Source organism: Cupressus sempervirens, chromosome 6 (genome assembly GCF_028749045.1).
Source record: "Cupressus sempervirens isolate cs-2001-9-10 chromosome 6, ASM2874904v1, whole genome shotgun sequence".
Classification (NCBI taxonomy): Eukaryota; Viridiplantae; Streptophyta; class Pinopsida; order Cupressales; family Cupressaceae; genus Cupressus; species Cupressus sempervirens.
In genome coordinates this window covers 471,674,376-471,701,039 of record NC_143123.1, presented here as the reverse complement: position 1 = coordinate 471,701,039, position 26,664 = coordinate 471,674,376, and the positions used below count along the sequence as shown (strand labels likewise).

The following is a 26,664-nucleotide window of genomic DNA, read 5'->3' as shown; positions in this document are numbered from 1 at the left end:
AATGAGATACTTTAGACTAAGATGGTTGTAAATGGGTCTATGGAGTCTCTGCAACGGTTGTTACTGGCTGTGATCCACTTAAGGGTCTATTCCATACATGCTAAAATCGTGGGAAAGTTTTCCCACCTCAGACTACCCCCAGAAACATGCCGCCTGAACTAAAGAGATGGAGCGAGAAGGTTTACCCTTCCCCTCATTTATATATCGGCCAGACTATTTACTAGTTTGAGCTTCTCACCAAAGGGGACATGCTTCCCACAGGTGGATGAACTCGCTAGAAGCACTCCTAGGTTGTTGCGGATGATCTTGCTAACAACTTTCGGTACATGCATCATGTACTTTAATGGTCTTACTTTGCATGAAAAGAGAGAAGTCTAAGATGCGTGAAAATGCACAATCTCAAAACACGCAAGACATGGGGTTCATTGCTATTTGGACACTTTGATGCTCTACTCTACAACTTTTGAAAACACACGTGTTTAGCATATAAGATTCATTCCAACTTCACAATGTCACCAACAAAATTAAATCGAGTCAACAAAGGGGAAATCGTGCGCCAAAGCTTCAAAGAGGAGCGAATAAGAGTGTTTTAAATCTTTAAGGCATTCAAGATTTGATGAAGTTTATTTTAAGCCCCAAATTTGAAGTGTTTGCACATAATGTTCTTTAACGCCTTAAAATGAAGTGTTCATCCCAATGGTTAATTACTAATCATTCATTCCATGAAAAAGCAAGATTTGTTTAATTTTAAGCCATTCAACAGATGATTGATGATGATAAAATCTACACAAAACACGTCAACATAAAACCTGCAAATGAAAAACTGTTAGAACTTTGAGAAAAACAAATCTCACAACGACCCCGCGGGTTAAGAACGCGTTCTCGCGGGCGCAAGAATGCGAAAACTGTCAGCAAGAACGCGAAAAAGGTGAAGCTGAGTTTTGGACCAAAAGGCAAAGCGATCCTGCGGGTTAATGCAGTGATCTCGCAATTGTGGGAATGTGGAAACAATCGGCGGGAACACGGGACAGAAAACTAGTGACAGTAAAAATTGCAATCACAGGTTTAAAAATGCAGAGCGATCCCACAAACAAGCAATCCCGCAAGTATAATTTAGCGCGTTCCTGTAGGAAATTGTTTCGGCGGGTTTGAAAGGTCAACAGTTGGCAAGGATGAGCAGGTTTGACGGGCAACAAATGCGTTCTCGCAGGGAAATAGTAGCAATCTCGCAGGAGTTTAATGCGTTCCTGCAGAATGAAAGACCGACAGGAATGCAACGAGTTTTTTGCTGGTGTTTCTGTTGCTTGTGGGATGAACATCAAACTCGCAGTCGCGGGTTCACGTTCCCACGATTGTGGGATCACGTTCTTGGGGTTGTAGGATCGTGAAAATAAGTTATTCCGAAGTATTTAAAATTGAAAAATGTTTAGATGGCCAAGAGCGCATTTCCCAAAGATTAACTTGTGTACCTATAGCAATGTTAGCAAATCGCCTACAAAAACCCACAAGCAAACAACGTTACTTTGGTTAGTTCATTAAAAAAAAAACTAAAAACTGATTAGATTGACCTAAATGCGGGGTCCCACCGGGCGTGCCAAAATGTATCACCTAGTTTAGTAGTGTAAATTGAATACTAGCTATTAAGGAAAACATTAACCATACTAAACAAAACTAACACTTAAGATAGGACCAAAGAAGACAAACTTGAGGAAAGTAGACCAAAGATGGTAAACTCCTCAAGTGCTTCTCATGATGATGAAGCTATGTCCCTGATGAGAGGGGATGTATGCTCATGTTGTGCTCAAGCTCCAAGTAGATGGGTGATAATCAAATATGAGTGTGGATGAGGGTTTCAACAATGGAGGTATGGAAGGATTTCAACATTATGATGGTATTTTGGTAGTTTTTAATCTCTCAAAATAGCATTATAACTTTGCATAAAAGGTGGATGATTTTGTGAAGGGAGGAAGTTCAATTTATAGGCCAAGGGTTGGAGAAATGGAGGGCCAAGATGTCAAGATGATGAGATGGTGAGGGAGGGTCAGGATGCACTCAAAAGGGAGCACAAGGATTGTGCTAGTTTAGCACCAATGGGGAGGTGACACTTGTCACAAGAGGATGAGTGTGAGAGGATAGGATAAGGGTTGGTCAAAGGCTTGATGAGGGTGATTGAGTATGTAAGAGTCATGAGTGAGGATAGGAGAGGTGTAAGAGTCATAAATGTTGGAGGGTGAGGGTGAGGATGAGATTGTTGACTTTGGCTTGGGTTAGCAAGTCTTAACCCTTACTTAAAGTTATCACATGTTTAGGAGGGAGATTAGGATTAACTTAGAGGGGGGGTTAGGGAGTAAGTGGCTTAGATTTGATGGGATGGGTTAGTTAGATGGCTAAGTGAGGTTAGTATGTGTGAATGGGTTGGATTAGGGATTATGATAGGGTTTAGGGAGGCTCTTAGGATTTTAGATATTTTATTAAATGATTTATTTAATAAAATGGGGAGTATGGAATTAAATTGAATAGATTTGATGATTTATTCAATTTAATAGCGGAAGAGGGATTTAATTGATAAATTGATTTTGGGTGATCATTTGATTTTATCAATTGGACTATAGTTAATTAAATTAATTAATTAACTAGGGGATGACAATTAATTAATTAAATAGTAAATATTTAATCAATAATGTCCTAGGAGATGACTAAATATGATTACCTATTGATGTTATCAGATTTAGGTGTCTACAGTTACAACAGACAAGTTCATTTTGGAATAAGAATCACACCCAGTTAACAAATTTGATTACCCAAACAGGCTCTCCAACCTTATTCTTCATATTCAATGTGATTAACACAAAGTGACTTGATCTACATAACATTCTTTCCTCAATATCACATCTTCATTATTTTCCAACAAATAATGAATATATAATCTGATGAATAACCCTCATACAATAAAACCATATCTACATCAACAATTCAAAATGTGTGAACATGTCATTGAGAAGCTCATGGGTGCAATTAAATATTGGTATCATTTTGAATGACAAGGAAAAATTCTCACACACGCACATGGAGTCATTTGGATAAAAATACCCTAGATATGGATGCACTCGACTGTGAAGACCCTATTGCAGTAAAAAAGATAAATCATTCTTCAATAAATATGTCACTACTTTGAACCCTCGATCAAATTTTGAAATAGACAACATGGTACATAGAGATCCAATAGATGATCCATGCCTTCTAAAAATAATGAAATATTTTGTATAGATCCTTCTATTGATTATGAAGAGTTCGTTAATTGTGCACACGAACATACCATATGTATTGAGAGCATGTGCCTACACAAGAAAGGTAAGCATGTACAATATAGATATAAAGATCCTGGAAAGAATGTGAAAAATCAATATCTTAATGTGATGAATTAGTACATAAATCCCTCAGATCAACTAGAAATGATGAGAGGTTGAGTATCCATTATCAACATATTCTCTTAATATGGAGATCAAATATAGATTCCCAACCAATAACATTTCACAATCTTGTTCTCAAATGCATTGCCAAGTATGTAGCCAAAGTTAGAAAAAATGAGAATTGTGTTCAAATGTTGACAATAATTTGTTTAGATTCAAAGCTAGAAGACCATGTCATCAAAGCATACCAAAAGTTTATGTTCGATATTCTTGCAAAAAAATACATTAGTGCACAAGAAACATGTCATACACTACAAAATTGCCTCTTCTAAATTGCAATTACCAATTTATATTGCTAAACATGGGTAGAAAAGTGTTGCGTTGCCTAAAACAAATAATTGATGGTACTAAGATACAACCTAGCTCACACAATCCTACATGCAACCTCCACATCAATTGGAACTACTTATTCTAATTGAATCAACAAGATCATACACGTACACCATGCTTTGCAAAGGATGCAAATGACAATTTAGAAAAGAAAGAGAAATTGTACAAGTCTTTCCAAAGTTTTATCCAATTCCAAAAGAAGAGTTTGTAAAAATTGAAACATTTTGTTGGAGCAAGACGATCCTATAGAATTTTTTTCGTGTGAGACAAATATATATAGGCTTGAACACATATGACATAATTAGAAATTGGAACCAACTAAAGATATAATTATATTGTATGACATGTTGATTGAATCGATCGACTTGAAGATGTCATGGAAGAGGAGGATAATTTTGATGGGGAGATGGATAAACATGCTGCTAGACAAATGAATAAGTGGGAATTTTTGCCCAAATGGGTCTTGCTAATAGTTCCAAATTAAATGATCTTAAAATTTTAGGAATATGTGACTTTGACAAAAATCATAAGGTGGGTAGATCAAAATGTTCCTTTGGATTCGCATGACATTGCTATTCAATTTTTACACTGAAACAAGATGACTAGATCAACTGTTCACATTTCCACATTCTCATAAACCTGCAATTATAGTTTATCACCTCAACAAGAAATCACACTTTCTTTCATTACAAACCACTTTGTAGTTGATTTCTCAACACAACCTTTATGCATGGTTGTATAAGGAATCATGGAATTGAAAATCCCATCTTATTAGTTACATAGGAAATATACCACAAAACTCTAGGATGGGAAGGATAGACCCATTCCTTGTTATTTCTCTAACAAGCATCACTACATTCAATATTTATACATCAACCATACATGCATCCCTCAAAATTCCAATTGAGAAATGAAACCACTACAAGGACAAGCATTAAAAAATTCCAAGAAGACATGAAAAATATGCAATACATTTTGATAGATGAAATGAGATTCATAGGGCTCAAACTACTATTAAAAAATGATACCATACTATGTGAAGCTATACCTCCAAAACAACACCTTTCCTTTGGTGACATGTCTAAATGAAATTAGTACATGGACAAACATTAACAAAATTCCAAGAAGACATGAAAAATATACAATACATTTTGATAGATGAAATGAGATTTATAGGACTCAAACTACTACTAACAATTGATACCAAACTACGTGAAGCTATACCTCTAAAACAACACCATTCCTTTGGTGACATGTCTATAGTTTTAGTAAGAGACCTAACCCAACTTCCACCTATTATTGATAAACCTATATATACATCACCCAAAAATGCAAAAAAAAACTATGGCACACTTTTAATACAATTGCAACATTGCAAATAATATTTAGACAAGAAGGTGATGATCCAATTCAAAAATAATTTTATCAAGCATTAAAAACATGCACAATGTAGAACCAATGCTACATGATTGGGAGTTGTTAATTATTCACACATAGAAACACCTATCATCAATTGAACCGACTAAGTTTGACCAAGCAACACTTTTATTGGCTATGAATGAGCATGTAGCACTTCACAACAAAAAAATGATAAAACAACTAAATGCACCTATTGCACTCTATGTTGTGCTAAATATACAACATAAGCTTGTGGAATTAGCAGACGATGACCAACTTTCCAAAGAGGTCTTATTATGTAAGCTTTAACATGTAATTCTTACAATAAACTTTTGGATCAAAGCTGGGCTTGTCAATGAATCTCTTGGAGAGGTCAAAGATATTATGTATGCAATTAGATCTAAACCTCTTTTGCTGCCTTCATATGTTATGGTGGAATTCAATAGTTACATTGGTTCACCTTCGGATCTAAGGAACCCAAAAACTATTCCAATACAACCTATAGCTCGAGGCAATCATACACAAATACCACTAGCCACAACATGGGATATCACTATAATCAAATCACAAGATCAAACCTTGGATAGAGCCACAATTGATATAGGTAAAATTAAAAGACAAGGCCTCACCTTCACAACTATCTCTAGAGTCAAATCCCTCTAAGGACTTCGTATAGAGCCTACCTTCTCTTTCAATCACTTTTGAAAAATTCAAAATAATCTATACAAGATTATTAGAAAGAAAGAAGAAGCTCACGTATACTTGATCTCACATACAACCTAGGTTTGTGACGCTACTTGTACACAAAATTCTAAAATACAACATTATAAATTTCTTCCTTTGTTCATTTTTTTACAATCTTTTTTGGTTTCATAAGTAATCGATTACTCTATTCTACAGGTTGACAATCGTTGAGTACCAAGGAGATGCACAATTTTTTTATTTGTTATCGCAAAAAAACTAAGTATGTGAAGTTACCTATTCAATGACTATATAATTTTAACAATTCAAAAATTTCTGCCATTTAATCATATCTTCTTTTCTTATCAATTAATTCATTTTTTCTTTTTCTATAGATTGTCGCTACCTTGCTACACTAATTTTATTATTTTTTCGTACATTTCAAACCAACAATTCACTTATCACTTATGATGACATAAATTAAATAGAACATTACATTAATAATAGATTTCCACATTTGTATATATACGACTCACTTCCATACTTACAATATTTATATAATATCAATTTTATATACTTCCTTTTCATTATATATCAAGCATATATCTTTACTCCTAAATAAAAACCTATGGACATGCCTCTTGCACCTCCTTTAAGTGAAGTGCTCGTGTACAATTAAAGAGAAGTCCGCTTTAGTTCGCTAGCCACCGGAAGTCAAGACAAATGCAATAAAATGGCCACCCACGCCATAAACCTGCGCTGCATAAAACGGAAAGGGCATCCAGCTGCAGTTGTTTCATTGAATTGAAAAAATTATCTGCCTTAAGAAAAGTCTGATTATTTAACCCATTCTCTCACAGGCTATTAGGAAATAAAAATACAATTCTGTCTATCACTAATCATGTCATAACTGATCTTATATTCTGTATTTTCTAACACGTTTTTGGGAATACGTTTGTGGATCTGTGTTGGTATCTGGGACATTTGCAACCCTTTTAACTCTGCGAGAGAATAAACCTGCTCAAAAACCATGATCTCCAAGGTGAGTTCCAGCAATTGACAATCAAATTCAATTGGTTTTATATAAATTCATGTATCGTTTGAAGCTACTCTGTAACTTTCCAGCTAATAGTTATTAATCGCACCATAGCGCACTGTTTAACTTATTTCAACTTTTTGTCTTTTTTTTGGGGATTTGCTGTGTAAGTTGCTATCGTTGGGAATTGGGTGTTGGGTTTAATTTTGTGGGTGATGGATTTCTTTCAATTGGTTGATTAGGGCATTTTTGGGGGGTTAGAATTCCGAATTAGAGTATTTTGTATAAGTAGTAATCTAAGCGCTTGAGTTGTCAATGGTAGCTATGCAAAAACATATTTTACGACCTAAACTAGACACGGACAACTCGTTGAATACGGGATTTCGTTCATGTCTGTTCTTTGAGGAGTTTAGAGTATTGGTTTAATTGCGCGAGAGGGGCTTTTTAATTCAAATCAGTCTCTAATTCGGTTGTTTATTGATGGATTTCAATCAAGAGGTCAATCATGAGGCCTACCGGCCCTTAAAATTTATCTAATCTGAAAGTAGGATTTGGGCGTGTGTTTGGGTTGATGAGTCAGCGCCCCTCTCTGTCCTGCTGCTGGTGCTTTTGGTGTTATGCTTCATGGATCCTTTCCAGCTTATGGTTGTTAAAGTTTTAAAGTTGGATATTTGATGTCTGTTGATTTACAAGCAAATAAATAGACGGGTTAAAAATGAGCTGGAATTTTCTGATTTGAAGCTCCGTGTTAAAAATTGTTTGATTCTCTGTAATCTGGGCTTGAATAAGAAGAATCTGGATTAAATTTGTATTGGTATTGGTTCAAATTCAATTGTATCTATATTGACGCTGGATTGTCAATATAATGCAGCAACGGAGCTCTGTGGGATCTTCAGCCGCCCCCACAGGGCAGTACTATTTGTCAGTTACAGTAACTGATCCTGTCAAGATGGGCAATGGAGTCCAGGCTTATGTTTCATATCGTGTTATTGCCAAGGTCTGTTCATAAACTTGATCTCTTTATCTTTTAGGACTAAATTACTGGAATCTTCCAGTCCTATATTATTGTGTGATTATAATTTAGTTCTGTGGTCGTTTGGATGTTTCTCTAAAAGATAGTTATCTGTTATTGTGTTAAGTTAGCATTTGTTTCATACTAAAACATGATAATTGTTTAAAATACACTTTTTTTTAATTTTGATTGGTAAGAGGCCAAAGTCAGATTATTTATTATATATTATTATTAATTATTCTTTTATTAAGCACGGGTAGATTCGAACCCAAGATCTCTTCGATAAGAGGCTCACAATTTACCGTTGTGTTGTAGGCTCTTGCCTAATGTTTAAAATACACTGTTATTCAATGCACAGGAAAAATATTTGGTGAATAAGCGTAAACATTGGCAACATGTTTTTATAGAAAAATCCAAGGATGCCGTCCAAATATTTTTCATTTAGTATGATGATCTGTAAAAAAAATATAGATATCCATAGCCAATTCAGCAACACAAATTTTATCTTAAGAGATTTGATTAAGCTGATTATGTGTGTTGTTCTTGAAGTATTTTATTTATGTTAATCTTCTGGATTTCCCCACTCTGCGACTTGCTTCTATGCATTCTCCTACACCGCACTTAATTGCTACAACACCAAAATACATTCAACCAAGAAGAATTGCATATCGCTCCAAGGGTGTGCATTTTACAGAATTGACAAAAGGGCTGAACAAAGATGCCAAAGGGTATTAGTCTTTGAAATAAATGGAGTTCCAAGTATATGGACTACTTGAGTCGGCTTATTTTCTTATGATTACCTAGATAGGTTCAGTTTGTGATGAACCTGTCTGCATGTCTTGTTTTCTGCTGTATGGATTCTTCTTGATCCTAATTTCTTGTACAGATTTTCGTCAATACTCCCATCTTCAGATTGTCTTGGACATATGGGATGGGTGTCTAGGCCCTGGGTATGCATCCCTAGTTTTTCTTAAATCTTTTAAACAATGGGTGGGCTGGATTAGAAAATGAAGTGTAACTTGACACAACTTAGCCTACTATGCCTGAGAGACCCAGAAATACTCGAAAGGTAACAAACCGTGCTTGTTTTACATGTTTTTTGACTTTTAATAGATCTCAAGTAGGTTTTACTAGTATGAATATCTGCTATAAACTTATAGGAGACTGACCAAGTAGCTTTTTCAGTTTTCACAGGTAAATTTGGATTATTGGACCCAGGTGGTGAGGCCACAAACATGGGGCCTCATCCCTGTACATTGAAGCACTGAATTCACTGAGGACAAACTCAACCAACGCATCAATGTCCACTACAGGACTCATACTCAGTACCTATCACCCAATAGCCAACAAACATACTGTTACACCATGTGAACATTTGTCATTTGACTTTAGAGTTTCTTATCGCACAGCAATTAATTCAAGCAATAAGAATTAATTTATAGAAAGTCAGCGAAGCTTAGGCGATTCACTTAACCAAGCTTAGGTGATTCACTTCTACCACATCTAACTAGTTAGAGAAAAAGAAAAGCAAATGAACTAAGACCCCATTTATGGTGGTGAGTACTGGATTATAGAGGAGTTATTCCATCTAATGCACCTATCATTGATGCTCAATTAATATGGTTGTTGATTCACATTGAATTGATACCATTTCCTAGGAGTTATGTGATGGAGTGCAAGAGAATTCTCCTAACCTTGATCTCTGGACATCATTTAAGCTTCCAAAGGTTCTTTGCCTTTGGTTTAGTGTTAAATTGAAGACTTTGTCATGGTTTGTTGGAAACATTTTGATTTTCAACAACATGTTGAATCTACCTGCTTTTGTTCTTTGGGTTTCTTTCAAACATGATTTGTGAAATTCATGTGTCTTTAGGTTTAACAAACAACTATTGCATTCAAGAAAGAAAAAGTTGAGAGTCAAGAAACAACTATTGCATTCAAATGTATGCTAGTTTAATAAGATTTTGTAATTTGAATTGGTTGAATTGTTTTTCAAAATGTCCCGTTCAAGAAAAACAAGGTTTTCAGTACTGTTTTTTCCAGAAGTTTTATGCTAAGTCCCTGTTTATTTTGTAACATCACAAAATGTTTCTAAACTTTACTATTGTACAAAACGTTTCTAAACTTTACTATTTTACAACTACTTCTAAGATTTAGTTATTGAATTGTCATTGTTCAGCATTTAGGATTAGGAGGGTCAGTGCCATGTTTCAGAAGTATATTTTATATTATTATTAATATTGTAACAATTGATTACAGGACTGTTGTATAAATGATTGCTAACTCTGTTGATTTCTCGGGGCTTGTGTTTTATAAGCAGACAAACATGCCTGAGTATCAAGCCCCAGAATTTCATGTAATTAGAAGATACAGTGATTTTGTTTGGTTGCACGAGCGACTTGCTGAAAAGAATAAGGGGATTTTTATCCCACCCCTTCCAGAGAAAAGTGCTGTAGGTAAGTTTGTTTGAGTTTTGTATATTTTCTGTATTATATTATTAGGGTTTTTTCTTATGTCTGCTGCCATTAGTTTATTCAAAATTACTTTGGAAGAATGCAGAAAACCAATAGATGCCAAAATAGTAAATACCAGAATTGATTACCATATCATATCTACCATATCCAAGAACAATCCCTAATGTTGATCATGCTGGATGAAATTTCTTCTTCTTGTTTGCTGTCAACCTGTATATATTGTTGTCAATCTAATCTGGTCGGCGAACCTGCAAAAAATTGCCTAATCAAACCCATGCAATGCATTGAAATTAAATCTCGTCTAAAAGATCACAAATACTTTATTTGAACCATATTAGACACTATGAGAAGCAATGAAATCATCTTGTTCTTTATTGTGAAATCCTTCTGAATGTTCATTTTACTATTGATTTTGAAGTTTAAACTTTATACAGGGACATATTTTGGGCATGGGAGGACTATCTTCCATGTTAATGTTTTGCCAGGAAATAAACAACAATAAACAAAATACGGAACACTAATACACCAAAAGACAACAACTTATTCTGGGAAACCCTCCAACTTGAGGGGAAAAACCCAGCCACACCCAAAAAAATATCTCTTAAATTAAATAATCGAGGTCTGAGTACAAGACTCTCAACTGAATACTCAACCATCACACAAAGCAATGCTATATATCTTGAATTGAGAGACTCTTCATATCATAACCGAATGTCTCTTCATTTTCCAAATGTGTGTCTCTTCATACCTATATATGAAAGAGCACCATGCAGGTAATTAGGAATCAGGATATCTCTAGCAGCCACAAACTTCAACACTCCCTCTTAGCAAAAGAGATATCATTTGCAGATTTCATGTCATCCATGACAAAACACAATGGCTACATCCACGTGTGCCAAAAACAAAACTTTATCACTGATTTTTTCAACATGATATGGTCATCTTAGCATGACATTCACCATGGCTACTCCTAGAGGGTTAAGGAACACAAGAGCCTAGTCATGGAGTTCCACACTGACTTCCACTATGGCCACTCCTAGAGGGTGATCCACCACGGCTATTCCCAGAGGGTGGAACAAGGGCTTTCACCTCAAACTTCTCTTGCAGGGAAGAATGCATTAATAAGGGATTGCACCTTTAACTTTGTGATAGCCCCAGAAATATTAAATAAATACATATTAATTGTATATGAATCAATTAATATTTAATTAAATATATTATTATTAATATTAATTTTTTGCTGGGTAATGGGCTTTTGCTTGCTCTTTTATTAATTTTCATAACTTTACATTTTACCGCATTCAAAGTGTAGGCATCAGGGGAAAAAGAATGGGGAAGAAAACACCCATAAATTGAATTTATTCTTATTAAGTAAATGATTGAATGAATTATAATTATCAATAAATAAATATATATTAAACAAGCATGTAATCTTTTTTTAATAAATAAAATATTATTCTTAGATAATATCTTAATTAATGAATGGTTATCATTATCTACAACAAATGGTAATGACATTGAACCATTATAACTAGAACCATACAAAACGATGATTGTCAGGCTTTGGGAAACAATTGTTTAATCAAAGCAACGAGAACTGCCGCGATTCGTTTGATTCGGTGATTCGACTCGACCCTCCGGATTTTTCCTAATTTGATGAATCGCCTTGGCAATTTTTGAGGCATAAATTGCCTAAATCGCCGGTCTAGGCAAATTTGGGTGATTTTTGCCTAAATCACCGAGTTATGTGCCTCATGACTCGACAAAAAAAAAAAAAAAAAAAGATCAATTTTTTTTTTGCCAGTTTCTTTTTTCTTGGTTGTTTCTCAATTATGAGTTATGATTATTTAAATTTTTTATTGTTCGATCAACAGATATTGGTGTTTTGGAAACACATCAGATATATAGTTACAAATAACTTGGAAAATACCTTCCTTGACCGAACATACCATGAACTCCAACATTCTTAGAAGATTGATTAGATCCTCCTTAACCTCGTTCAATCATATGCAACACTTAAAACCTTGCATTAGATCAGATATATGATATATGATATTATCAATTTCAATTTACTTAAGCTAAAATTGACATTTTATGTATATGATGGATTTATCATTTATGTTTCTTGTTTATGTATGTTAGCTTCTATTTGATGGTGTTATAGTGTGTTTAAGTTATATTCAATAAAGGGTGCATGAAATAAGCTTTGAATTGTTAAAATCTTTAAATTTCAAGGGTTTTTTCACTTTGCCGAATCATAGGCGATTCACAATTCGAGTAGGCGTTGCAAATTCCGATCCGATTTTGAGGTTCTTTGAGTTTAATACACCGCAACATCCACATTGGCATAAATATGTGGTAGTTACAATTGCCTAAAGATTTTGAAGATTAAACTCGTTGAATTGGCTTGACGATTTTTTAGGCATAAATCTCCTAAACCGCCGGTTTAGGCAAATTTAGGTATTTTTTCCTAAACCCCTGAGTTATGTGCCTCATGACTTGGCAAAAAAAAAAATTTTTTTTTTGGGTCAGTTTTTATTTTTTGGTTGCATCTCGATTATTTAAATTTTTTATTGTTCGATCAGCAGATATTGGTGTTTTGGAAACACATCAGATATATAGTTACAAATAACTTTGAGAATAGCTTCCTTGACTGAACGTCCATTAACTCCAACATTCTTAGAAGATTGATTAGATCCTCCTTAACCTCTTTCAATCATATGCAACACGTAAAACCTTTCATTAGATTAGATATATGATATATGATATTATCAGTTTCTATTTATTTAAGCTAAAATTTACATTTTACATATGTGATGGATTTATCATTTATGTTTCCTGTTTATGCATGTTAGCTTCTATTTAATGGCATTATATTGTGTTTAAGTTATATTCAATAAAGGGTGCATGAAATAAGTTTTAAATCATTAAAATCTTTAAATTTCAAGGGTTTTTTCACTTTGCTGATTCGTAACCGATTCATAGGTGATTCATAGGCGATTCACGATTCAAGTAGGCCTTGCCGATTTTGAGTTTTGGTTCTTTGAGTTTAATACATTGCAACATCCACGTTGGCATAAATATGTGGAAGTTACAATTGCCTAAAGATTTTGAAGATTACGTGGAAACCAATCTCTAATGCAATCACATTCTAATGAAATAAGGAGTACATGAATTTTTTGTTGCCCATCTGCTAATATCATTGCTAATACAACGATTAGATCTTTGATACTATAATTGAATTTGGTTATTTTGTGTGGAGTGATTAGTGATATTGATTTAGTAAGAGGACTAAGCGATTAATAGGCTAAATGAGAGGGTGCGACAAAGGAAACACATCCTTAGACGTGCACCCCATCAACTTGCCAAGAGGATGCAAATTGCCACTGAGAATCCTTCCAAAGGGGTGAAGAGAATAAGAAGTTGAGAAATACAAAGTATTTAAATATTGATTGATACTTTTATGAATTAGAAAGGAATTAACAGTAAACTCTTTGAGAATTTTAAATAGCCAGCAGTGCTGCTAGAGTGGCAAGGGATGTCACAAATTGCTAAATATATAAATTCCTATAACATGTAAGTGCTTTAGTCTGAAGTAATTAGTAATTGAATTGGATATATTGGATGCTGAATATCTATCTATCTATCTATATATATAGAATTTTAAATAGCCAGCAGTGCCGCTAGAGTGACAAGGGCTGTCACAAACTGCTAAATATATAATAACATGTAAGTGCTTTAGTCGGAACTAATTAGTAATTGAATCGGATATATTGGATGCCGATTATATAATAATAATAATGGAAGTGTGGCTAAGATCTCGTTATTGCTTAATGACAAGGAAGGAATGACAGTCTAATTTCCAAAAGGATACTTCGCAAGATAGAGTGGGGATCAACGACCCTAAGTGCCATGTGAACATAGTCTTAAGATAGGATAAGGGCTTGGATCTGTAAACTTTGAGGGAATCTATCGAGTATAAAGTGGTCTCTAAGCGCCTTGGATTGTATTTGGACCTTCCCTTTCCTTATAATAAAGTAATATCGGATTGGACTTGGTAGTTAGGAAATTTAGATAGCATATGGATTTAGATTACTTACCATTAAATTTGAATAAATGATTGTCCCTATTTGTATTATATATGGATAAAAAGCAATGCATTTACTTGTCATTTAAAGATTGAAATTAATTTAAATAATAAATTAGCAGGGGAGACAACAATTGGTATCAAAGCATCTTTCTTGCCATCTTGTGGAAAGTAGTTAATGCAAACTAGCCAAAGGGCTCAAAGGGAATTAAAAAGAGAAAGGAGGAAACCAGTAACAAAGTCTAACCCAATATTAAACAAGATGGATGAACTAACTTGTGAAGAAATGAGATCATTCATGGAAACAACAATCAAGACATTAATGGAACAAAATGGAAGAGCCCAATTCCTCATGGATGCCTTGAAAAATATGAATACTTCAATTACAATCTTAGATCATACCCTAGGGGAAGGGACATTAATACAAATCATTTAGAAAATAATAGCCAAACAAACACACCCCAAGTTAAGAAACTATCCTTCCTACTCAGAAGTGATACAACAATGGAGGAAGAACATAAATCCTGAAATAAAGAGGAATATATCTTTTGAGGATTATTATGAATCAAAGAAATTAAAAGCGCCTTGAAGGGAAAGAAAATAGTCTAATAAGGACTTAAAACACAAAGTAAATAAGGTTACCATTTGGACTTTTGATGGATCTGACAAAATCACCGACCAAGGATGGTTGCTAAAATTAAATGAAATACATACTTGACCCTCAATCCCATGAAGAAAAAAGATGTGATTCAATATGTAGTCGTACACTTGGAAGATGCCACGTATGATTTGTGGCACCGTGGGGTCTACACCCAAGGATATGACAACATAACCTCTTATGAGGAATTCTTACAAAAAATGATTAATAGGTTTGATTGTAGACATCCCCAGAAGGGTTTCAAGAAATTAACCCAACAAATATAAACAAAGACAATAGATGAATACATTCGGAGATTCCAAAGAATTTCAACGGGAGTCACGGGGCTATATGATGAAAAACTATCGGGCTATATGATGAAAAACTATCCTATCTATTTGTGGATGGGTTAAAGGAATCAATAAGGGGGTTAGTGGCCACTTTCAAACCGACCACTTTAGAAGACGCAATAGAAACAACCCTAAATGTGGAGACTTCGTCCCTAAATGACAAGGGTCCTAATGAGCATGTAAGACACCTTCATAAGGGAGGTCTTGATGATCATACAAAGATTCTTCATGAAAAGGACAACCATTGCAAGGATTACCTAGACACAGACCTCAACTATGAGCTAAGGAAAAAGGGTTTATGTTTCTCATATCAAGAGCCATGAGAAAAAGGACATTTGTGCCCTAAGAAAAATTCATGTTATAGATGCAAGGACAAATGTAAACTTGACCATAAATGTAAAAGCCAAGTCCACCTCATAGAAGTAGCTTCCCAGGAAGGAAATGAAGAAAATCCTAGAAATAAGGCTATGTATAATGAGGAAGAGAGAAACCATAAATTGCTTGAGGACAAGCAAATTTAGGAGGGGTGGACTGTGATAGTCCTTGACTATTTTATATATAACTATTTTTTTACATGTATTAATTAATAATTAAATAATTGAATATATATATATATTTGGATCGGTAAATGGCCGAAGCCTAGATTAATTATTGTTATTTATTATAATTAATTATTATTTTTATGTGTTAGGCAAAGTCGAACTCAAGACTCCCACATGAGAGGCTCACAAATTACCATTGTGTTGTAGGCTCTTGCCTAAATAATTGAATATATTATTATTAAGGAAATGATTGAATAAATAATACTTATCAATTAATAAATAAATATATTAAACAAGCCAACTGTTATTTTTAATAAATTAACTATCATTAATCAATTATCGTTCTTAATTAATAAATTAATGAATTAATAAATGGTTATCATTACTTACGAGTTACAACAAACGGTAATGATGTTGAGCTATTATAATTAAACCAGACCGAACGATGACCATCAAGCATTAGGAAACAATAGTTTAATAAACTGAACCATCCACGTTGGCATAAATACACAAAGGTTGTAATTGTCTAGAGAGTTCGAAGATTATGTGGAAATTAATCTCTAATGCAATTGCATATATAATGAAGTTAGGATTATGTAAATTTTGTGTCGCCCATCTGTTAATATCATTGCTAATACAAGAGATGAAATCTGTTATACAATCATTAAATTTGGTTATTATGTGTGGAGCAATTAATTATTTTGATTTCGTAAGAGGACTAGGCGATTAGCATGCTAAATGAGAGGGTACAATAGAGGAGACATGTCCTTAGATGCGCACCCCATCACCCCTCTAAGAGGATACAAATTGTCATTGAGAATACTTTTGACGTGGGGAAGAGAGCTGCTAGAGTTAGAAGGGCTGTCATAGACTGCCAAACATATAAATTCCTAAAACAGGTAAGTGCTTAGGTCTGAACTAATCAGTAATTGAATATATATATATATATATATATATATATATATATATATATGGAAGCATGGCTAAGATCTCTTTATTGCTTTAGTGATAGGAAGGAAGGCCAAAGCAATACAAGGAATGACGGTCTAAATCCCAAAAGGATAGTTCTCAATATAGGTTGGGGATCAAAGATCCTAAGCGCCTTGTGGGCATAGTCCCAAGATAGGATAAGGGCTTGGATCTGTAAACTTTGAGGGAATTTATCAAGTAGTCTCTAAGCACCTTGGGGTTGTATTCAGACCTCTCCTTTGCTTAGAGCAAAGTAAAATCGGATCAGACTTAGCAGTTAGGGAATTTAGATAGCATGTGAAATTAGATTACTTAATATGAAATTCGAATAGATGATTGTCCCTATTTGTGTTGTATATGGATAAAAAGCAATGCATTTATTTGTCATATAAAGAATTGAAATTAATTTAAATAATAAATTACCAGGAAACATTACAAACTTCTCCCTCATGGAGAAGAAATCATTAACAAGGGATTGCAAATCAAACTTCTCTTTCACAAAGAAAAACTCATTAACAAGGGATTTCACCTCGAATTTCTCCCTCGAGAAGAACTAATTAACAAGGGATTGCCCCTTGAACTTCTCTCTCACAGAGAAGAACTCATTGACATGTATAAGAATCACTGAAGCTGAGACTCTCTCTCAACAGAGAATTACACATGTTGAGACTCCTCAGCAGAGACTCCCTCTGAATGCCATTTCTTCCTCTTTGAAGAAACTGATGTAAGGACGATCTGTATAGGTTCTACCTCTTTAATAAAGTGTGTCTCCATTCCTCTGGATTCATCAAGTTCTTCTCGTGCTCCTCAATCCATCCTAGAAGCATTTAGAGGGATTAATAATAGAAAAATACCCTGAAGAGAAATATACAGACCAATGCTAAAAGCATACAAACATAAAATACTTATCTCTTTATTGTTGATTAATTGGGCAATGATCTTTCAGATTTTGATCTTCATATTTTTCCCTGCTATCAGCAACATCATCTCTTTTACCACATCAACACCATAATGATCACTTCCAAGATGATCTCCACAATTGACACTTAACACAAATTTCTCCTTTTTGAGAAAGGTTACACCCAACACAACTCACACAATATTATTGTTGCACAGTCATAAAATATTAACACAGCAGCTCTGGCCTTGATTATGCAATGGTAGAAGCTGGCTGCTCAGAATTTCTTCACCAATCTGGAGATACTTGTAAGCTTGTCTATGGATTCTACCATGCCAAGACCACTTGCTCAAAGATTAATGCTGGCTCCTCAGAATTTCTTGACCAATCTGGAGATACTTGTCAGCTTGTCTATGGATTCTATCATGCCAAGACCGCTTGCTCAAATAGTCTTCACAACACGGCAACAATAAACTGGATGTCATATTATATTTGGGCTCGCTCAATTTAATTCCATGGTGATGAAGGAACCTCTCCTATACTCAGATGCAACATAGTAGTAATGGAAATCACGTTGCCCGTTCCCAATCTGTGCAACCACTGGAGTTTCAATTGACTACAGGAATCATTGCGGCTGTAATGTGCCTTTTGTGATTTGATTTGATCCATATATTTCCACTAACAGCCAAAGTGTTATTGAATCACCCCAATAATATTCCCCTTGGATTTAATAGTTTCTAAAGTTAGTGAACAAAATATTTGCTAAGTTGCCAATTTGGGTTTGAGGTTTGTGTTCATGGGTTCGAGCAATTTTTTCTTTCCCATTTGGGTTTGTGGGTGAGTTCGTGAGTATATATATATATATATATATATATATATATATATATATATATATATATATATATATATATATATATGTATGTATGTATGTATGTATGTATATGTGTGTGTGTATGTGTGTGTGTGTGTGTGTATACATACACACACACACACACACACACACATATATATGTGCAAAACAAAAGAGGAACATGCATGATACTAAGTCATTTCATAGTATGAATATATCAATGTTACTTGATCATTGATCAATGCCAAATGTCAAAGATAAACATTAAATACTCGCTCACTAATTTATGCTCATGATTGTAAAGAAAATTATACATGAAATTTCAAAACATAAACTAGTTCATTAGATTGATGTATAATAAAGTTTGAAACATAATGATATATGACAAATGTTTAATAGTTTATCAATGATCATAGACTCATACTATTAAAGATGCAAATGCCCTTCAAGAGTCCAATGGTGTTGTGATGTGGAACCTAATCAGACTTGGAGGTTAATTTTTCCCACTTGATTTGGTGCGGGTTTCCCCTAGATATTACTATAGGAGTTTGGGGGAAGTGCCCCTTGCAGGGTCATAGGGCAGAGCCCTAGATGTGGGGTCCTTGGGTAGTGCCCCCAAAAGTTCAACTGACTTTATTATTGTCAAAGGCGTCGACTACTATTTTGCTATTGGACAACTTATTATAGCCCTAATTTTGTAAGCAACACAAATCTTGTATAAAATGGCTTAGGGTTAGGGATTTCATAATGTATGATGAGATTGTAGCTTCTTGCAGCAGTAGTGAGCTGTAAGGGATTGCGGATTGTAATTAGATTGTAATCACTGGATAATAAGAAAATTGGACTCGCTGTTTGGTGGACATAGCCCAAGGATTGGGTGAACCACATTAAATCTTTGTGTCTTGTGTTCTCTTCTGTTAGATTTATTATTTTTTGATATTGGTTATATTTGCATGTAATTGTTATTTTTGTCTCTTTAAATCCTAACAACGGGTCATCAAAAAATGAGGGATCAATGGCTTCATCCCCAACTATATCTACATCCTCATCATTGGAACCCAAATTGGTTCCACTAGCCCTAGATGCTGTCACATCCATCTCCTTGTCCTCCTCAACATCTAGCAAGGCAATCCGAGCTAGATCCTGGATGATCATATTGAAGTCATTAGTCTTGGGTAATACATCCCACAACTTCTTCGACCCCTTCTTGTATTTTGGATCCTTGCATGACAGGAGGTGCTAGTTGTTGTGAATATATACCAAGTCCTTTGCTTTCTTGGAACTCGACTGGTTATGCTTCATTGAGTGGATAAAGGAGTATGTACTCCAATTCTGTTCAGCAACAGAAGAGCTCGCAACTTAGAGAGACATCAACAAAATTAAAAAAAATTAGAAATTGTAAATTATAATACAATAGGAATTTAAGAGTGCTAATTTTACAAGCTAAGTGGCCATAAAAAAAAGAGAAAAAAGAAACTTAAATACTTACTTGTGACAAGATCTTAATGGCAAAAGGTTGGAGGTACATGTAACCTTGCCCATGTAAGTACCACTATCTAATGACATCCATTCTACTTTGGCCATTGATTGCATCAAGGTCTGCATTTTTCCTGAGACAAAGTCTACAAACTCTCTTCTAACATTGGATGCCACCTTAGGATTGCTAAAGAGCTTGCTTAATGCCCTCTTATACCCACTTGCAACCTTAGGATCTTTGTATGGTGCTAGAAAGTATCTCACCGCTATAATTCTTGGGAGAAAGTGCATATGCCAGGAGGTGTAGTCATCTTGTTCTAGTGATGTAGAACAAATTTCTCTACTAGTTTGTAGAAGGTTTCTTCAGGATCTCGATCTCTTTTTTGAATGACGTGGGATGTCAAATGATGTTCAAATGTTCATGTAAGTTATCTTGATCTAGCATTAATTAAAATTAAAAATCAAAATATCTCAATAAACAAGGATAAAATATTGTATAAAATTTAAACTTACCATTTTCACTCTCTAGCATGGAGTCCATAACATCATAAATGTCCCCCAAACAATGCTCATCTGTGTCGGCAAACCGTAGCATAGACATTATGGGCTTAGTGAATTCTAATACATATTCCACCCTATTCCAAAAATCATCACTCAAGATCAAATCCTTTACATTTTTAACCCTTTCTGTATCAGCTTGCTTCCATCCACCCTATTGGTTTCTAATAACCATTTGGCGCAATGCTTGTTTCACCCTCACAAGTCATCTAAGGACGATTTTGTGTGAAGCAAACCTTGTCTCAGCAACGCATTACCATGTTAATTGAAATTGTAAGTTAATAACACATTTCAAATATGTACATTATAAACAACACAAAAAACATTTTATTCAATTATGTAAAGTAAGACACACAAAGATAAATGAAACTAAATAAAGTTTAAAATTTACCTTCAATAATTTCAAGTGGGAGAAAGTTATGAAAATTGCTTGTGACAATTAATGTTTTATAGCTTTAGTTGGATAAACCTATGGATAATTATTATATGTTGTGTGTTATTATATTAATTACATAACTAATGAACAAACATGTCCGTTGAAGGGACATGTCTCTTCATAGACTTATTTTCAATATAAATGGAGAGAGATTGTTGTATTTGAAAATATATAGATATCACCAACAACATTATTTTCATATGCAGCAATCCTCAAAACTTTAACATGGTATCAGAGCAAGATGATCTCTACTTGGACCAAAAAGTGATCATATAGACTTTGACAAAGTGTGCAAAAGATGGTGTTTGGGCGTCACATGAGCATGCTGATGTGCAGAATAAATCTGTAACTACTTTGCAGTGATCAACGCTGTTGTGAGTTTAGTGCTAGTGTGAGAAGTAGATGATGTGAAGAAGTGTATAGTTCCTGTTATGGACTATTCGAAGAAATTCAGATCTAAGGAATCCAAAGAACATGTGATTTGTTTACAAGATGTAGAAGATAGATGTGAAATCTATTACGAGGTAATTGGTAAATACTTGCTTGTTATTAACAGAGACCGAAAGGTCAATTTATACAAAAGAATGAGACGATGTTTCCTTAGGAAACGATCGTAAAGAATAGAAACATTCTATTCTAGAGAAAGCAAAAAACGAAAGCAAACTAAAGCTAAAGATATTTACAAGATAACCATTAACTAATAATAGACGTCTTATCTATTATTGTAATACCCTCTTTTAATGGTTAATCTATCTAACACACCAAGCTGTCCTTTGAATTTGACAAACTTATCAGGACCAAGAGGCTTGGTGAGAATGTCTGCAGTCTGATCTGTGGTAGGAACATACTGCAGATCTATAGTCCCGTCTTCAACCAGCTGTCGTATGTAATGACAATGAACATCCACATGCTTGGTTCGTTCATGGAAGACTGGATTCCGTGCTAACTTGATAACGCCTTTGTTATCAACAAACAGAGTAGTCGGTCCTGCTGGTGACATCTGCATATCCCCAAGCATCCGATGAAGCCAGACAGCTTCACATCCTGCCTTAACAGTCCCTCTGTAGAAGAGAGAGAAATTGCCTGCTGCTTCTTGCTGGTTCATGTGACTGCACCGGATCCCAAACTGAACACATATCCAGATGTTGACTTTTAATCATCAACAGAGCCTGCCCAATCTGAATCTGTGAACCCACTGAGTTTAGGATTAGAACTCCGAGAATACAGAAGTCCATAATCAGAAGTGCCCTTCACATAACGAAGCACACGCTTTGCTGCCATCCAATGATCAGCCTTAGGAGCTGTCATAAAGCGTGAAATATAGCTGACTGCGAAGTTGATATCAGGCCTAGTAGCAGATAGGTAGATGAGGCTCCCTACTAGTTGCCTATACGTAGTATCATCAACGGAAGGAGAATCAGACTTGGCTGATAACTTGAGACTTTTCTCTATAGGTGTAGATGTAGGTTTGCAATCCTGCATTCGGAATTTGTCTAACAAGGCCCTGGCATATTTGGACTGAGAGATGAATATACCAGAAGACTGTTGCCAAACTTCAACACCTAAGCAATAATGCATGAGCCCAAGGTCAATTATATCAAAAGACTGGCATAAGTGTTGTTTGATTCCCTGAATCAAAGATGCCGAACTGCCAGTGATGATCAGATCGTCCACATAGATAACCAGAAGGATGATGTCACTGTTAGTAGTCTTGATGTACAGATTTGAGTCTGAAGAACTCCTCTTGAAGCCTTGATCACTGAGGTACGTATCAATCTTGATGTACCATGCCCGAGGGGCCTGCTTCAAACCATAGAGAGCTTTTACCAATCTGAGAACCTGATGGTCTTTACCAGCAACCTTGAAACTAGGAGGTTGCGCCATGTAGACCTCTTCATGGAGATCACCATTCAGGAAAGCACTCTTTACGTCCATCTGATGGACCTTCCAACCAAACTGTGCTGCCATGGCTAGGACTAATCTGATGGTGCTCATCTTTGCAATAGGAGCAAAGGTCTCCTCATAATCAATGCCCTGATGCTGAGAAAAGCCCTTTGCCACTAAACGAGCTTTGTACTTATCCAAAGTACCATCTGATTTGTATTTGATTTTGTAGACCCATTTGCAGCTAATGGGTTTCTTCCCTGGGGGAAGATCAGAAAGGACCCAAGTGTTGTTCTTCAGCAGGCTCTGGTGTTCAGATTGCATGGCCTGTTCCCACTCTGGAATTCCTTTAGCCTCGGAATATGTTTGAGGTTCAAACACACTGTGAATGTTGGCCATAAGAGAAAAGTTAACAGAATCTGTAGTTTTGCTCTTTTTCCGAGTAGTTCTCCCATCAATGAGCTCATCATCATGAAGATCAGCAAGTGTCTTAGCCCACCACTTAGGTCAGAGAGGAGAATGACCAACAGTAGTACTAGGAGATGCTTGATTAGTAGGATCTTGATAAGAAGAATCTGGATCAAACTCAGGTGAAGCATCTTCAAAACGAGGTGATCCTGCAGGAGAAGCCGGAGGTGTCTGTACAGGTATCACTGGCAGGACTGGAGCTGGAGGAGCTACTGGAGCCCTCCCATCAGGTGGGCCTAATGGAAGCCGAACTCCCAAATCATGAACCTGCATAGGCTGGTCTGTTGGATCAGGAACAGGAGAAACAGGCATGAATGGTCCTCGCTGCTCATCAAAGACTACATCGCGGCTGTATATGAGACGAGATGTCTCAACATCAATAAGGCGGTAGGCTTTGTGAAGACTGCTATATCCAGCAAGCATTAGTTTCTGATTTTTGGCATCCAACTTGGTGCGTGAAGCATCAGGGATCCAAACAAAAGCAAGAGAGCCAAAAACCTTCAGGTGACTGATTTTGGGCTTGCGACAAGATCAGGCCTCTTCCGGAGTTTTACCTTTGATCGCCACTATGGGTGACCGGTTCTACAGATAAACTGCAGTGTTAACTGCTTCTGCCCAAAAACGCTTCGGAACATGTCTGTGTTCGAGCATGGAATGAGCCATTTCGGTGATTGTCCTGTTCCGATGTTCAACTACACTGTTTTGTTGTGGCGTGTGGGGTGTGGTGAACTGGCGTTGGATGCCATGTGTATCCAAGAAGCTGGAGAAAACATTAGAACAAAATTCCCCCCCATTGTCTGATCTAAGAGTAATAATAGATTTCCTAGACTCTTTTTCAACTAAGGGTTTAAACTTTTGAAATACAGTAAATGCATCGGATTTCTTTTTAAGGAAATACACCCACATTTTTCTACTGAAATCATCTACAAACAACAAAAAATACCTGTACCCAAGAACAGAAAGAGTGGCCATAGGGCCGCAGATATCAGCATGAACAAGCTGAAGGACTTGAGAAGCTTGCCAAGAATCGCCACTGGGGAAAGGTGTGCGATGTTGCTTCCCAGCCTGACATGCGTCACAAACTCCAAGGTGTTGGGTTTGAATCTCTGGCAAACCAAGAACAAGCTCATCTCGAGCAAGTTGTGAGAGATAATGCACATTTAAGTGCCCATATCGTTGATGCCAAAGTGTGCTGATGGAAGATCGCCGAGCAGCCATAACTAAGTCCTGAGAATCACCAGAATCAGTAAGTTTGAAAAGACCATGATCATCAAGACCAACTGCAACAGTAGACTTAGTCGCCCGATCAGTGATGGTGCACTGATGTGAACTGAAGGTGACTGCCAAGTGTGGAGAATGTCGCAACAACTGACTGATCGAGAGTAGATTTAGTTCCATCCCTGGAACGTGGTACACATCAAGGAATATGAGCTTCCTCCCAACAGACTGAATTTGAATGTTGCCTTTACCAACAACCGTGTACTCTTCTCCACCACCAAAGATAACAGAATCTGGATAAGGTTGGTAGTCAGTAAACCAGTCTCTGCGGTGAGTGAAATGTCGAGAGGCACCTGAATCAATGTACCAGGCAGATGACTGCACATGATCTGCGGGTCTTTTAGCCATGAAGGCGTAAAAGGTAGATTTCGCCTGCTCAGTGTGCTCTGCACTGTTCGCTTTGGGTTGCAAATTTGATTGCTTAGACTGGGCAGCTAAGCGTTTCCGACATGCAACCTTCATGTGACCATACTTGTGGCAATAGTTGCATTGAATGTTCTTCTTTTTGGTACCATCGGATGCTGGAGCAGAAGACTTCTGCTGAGATGGTTGCTCAAACTTGCCCTTATCCTTCTGAAAGGATTTCGCAGCAAAGGCTTGCTCAGTGGAGGTGGAACTGGAGCTGCTACCGAACTGTTGTTTCCACCGATCTTGCTGAAGTAGCAGGGTGCAGAGATCAGTGAACTTTAGATCAACACTAGTAGATGTGATGTTGAGAGTCTCGATAAAATGCTCATAGGAATTTGGTAAACTCCGAAGAGTGATTACCACAATATCCTCTTCCTCCATCTTGTGACCGATGGCAAGTAACTGATCACGGATTTCCTGAATCCGATTCAGGTGTGCCTGGAGCGAGGTGCGCTCATCCATGACAATAGAAAACAGAGTGTTTTTCAGAAAGAAGGCTTTGCTCTTGTCGGAAGTCTCATGAAGACCTTTGAGATGTGTCCAGATTTCGGCCGCTGTCTTGCCGGATGGAATCTGAGAAAGCTGGTCATCAGCTACGGAGAGTTTGAGAAGCAATACTGCCTCTCGATTGTTCAGATCCCATGTATCATGATCAGGACCCGGAGAAGTCGGAGCTGCTTAACACCCAGAACAAGTTGATCGGTGTTTTGATATTCGAAGATTGCGATGATGCGCTGCTTCCAGGTTCCATAATTGCGACCGTTGAATTTGGAATTATGCTCGAGCAGAATATTTGTCAGAGATGCCATGGCATGTTTTTTAATGAAAAACTGTGAAAATCTGTGAAGGCACGTTCTTCGAGGCAAAAATACAGAAGACCCAAAAGAATCAGAGAATGACCCAGAAGAGAGCTCAAAAAACCCAAAAGGAATCTGCTGTCGTTTTTTGAATCTGCTAGCTCGAAAATCGAGGCACAAAAATCGAGGCACCCAAAAAAAACGGACAACAACCCAGTTGAGCTCTCGAAAGACCCACCAAAAATCTGTAAACAAAATATTTTTTCGACCCCAAAAATTAGGGTTTCGAAAAAAACGGCCCTAGCTGAAAAAAGCTTGAAAAAACTTCAGATTTCTTGATAAAAAATGGTCGAATCTGCTTCCCAGAGCACGATGACAGACTGAGACGGCTACGAGCATGAAGATTTGATACAGAAACATGCAGATTTTCACCCCAAAAATGCGCAGGCTGAAGACGCGAAAATGGAGTGTAAAAAAAAACGCGATTTGCAGAGGATGTTAGGCAAAAGAAATTGCAATTTTCAGATACCAACTGAGAATGGTACAAAACGACCACGATTTTCATGCAATTTGTAGACCCGAGTTCAAAATTTCTCTAGACAGAAAAACCTAGGCAGGTTTTTGG

The 26,664-nt window shown here is 36.2% G+C and overlaps 1 protein-coding gene across 1 annotated transcript in view; it reads left to right on the top strand.

The window, feature by feature from the left end:
- Window positions 1-6,561: 6,561 nt before the first annotated feature.
- The window catches only part of SNX1 (sorting nexin 1), a 38,193-nt gene continuing 18,090 nt past the window's right edge, over window positions 6,562-26,664 (top strand). Inside the window, exons 1-3 of the mRNA XM_089788607.1 lie at window positions 6,562-6,921; window positions 7,787-7,912; window positions 10,248-10,383. Coding sequence (XP_089644733.1) covers window positions 6,910-6,921; window positions 7,787-7,912; window positions 10,248-10,383 — 274 coding nt within the window. The 5' untranslated portion in view covers window positions 6,562-6,909. The remainder of the gene's footprint in view (window positions 6,922-7,786; window positions 7,913-10,247; window positions 10,384-26,664) is intronic.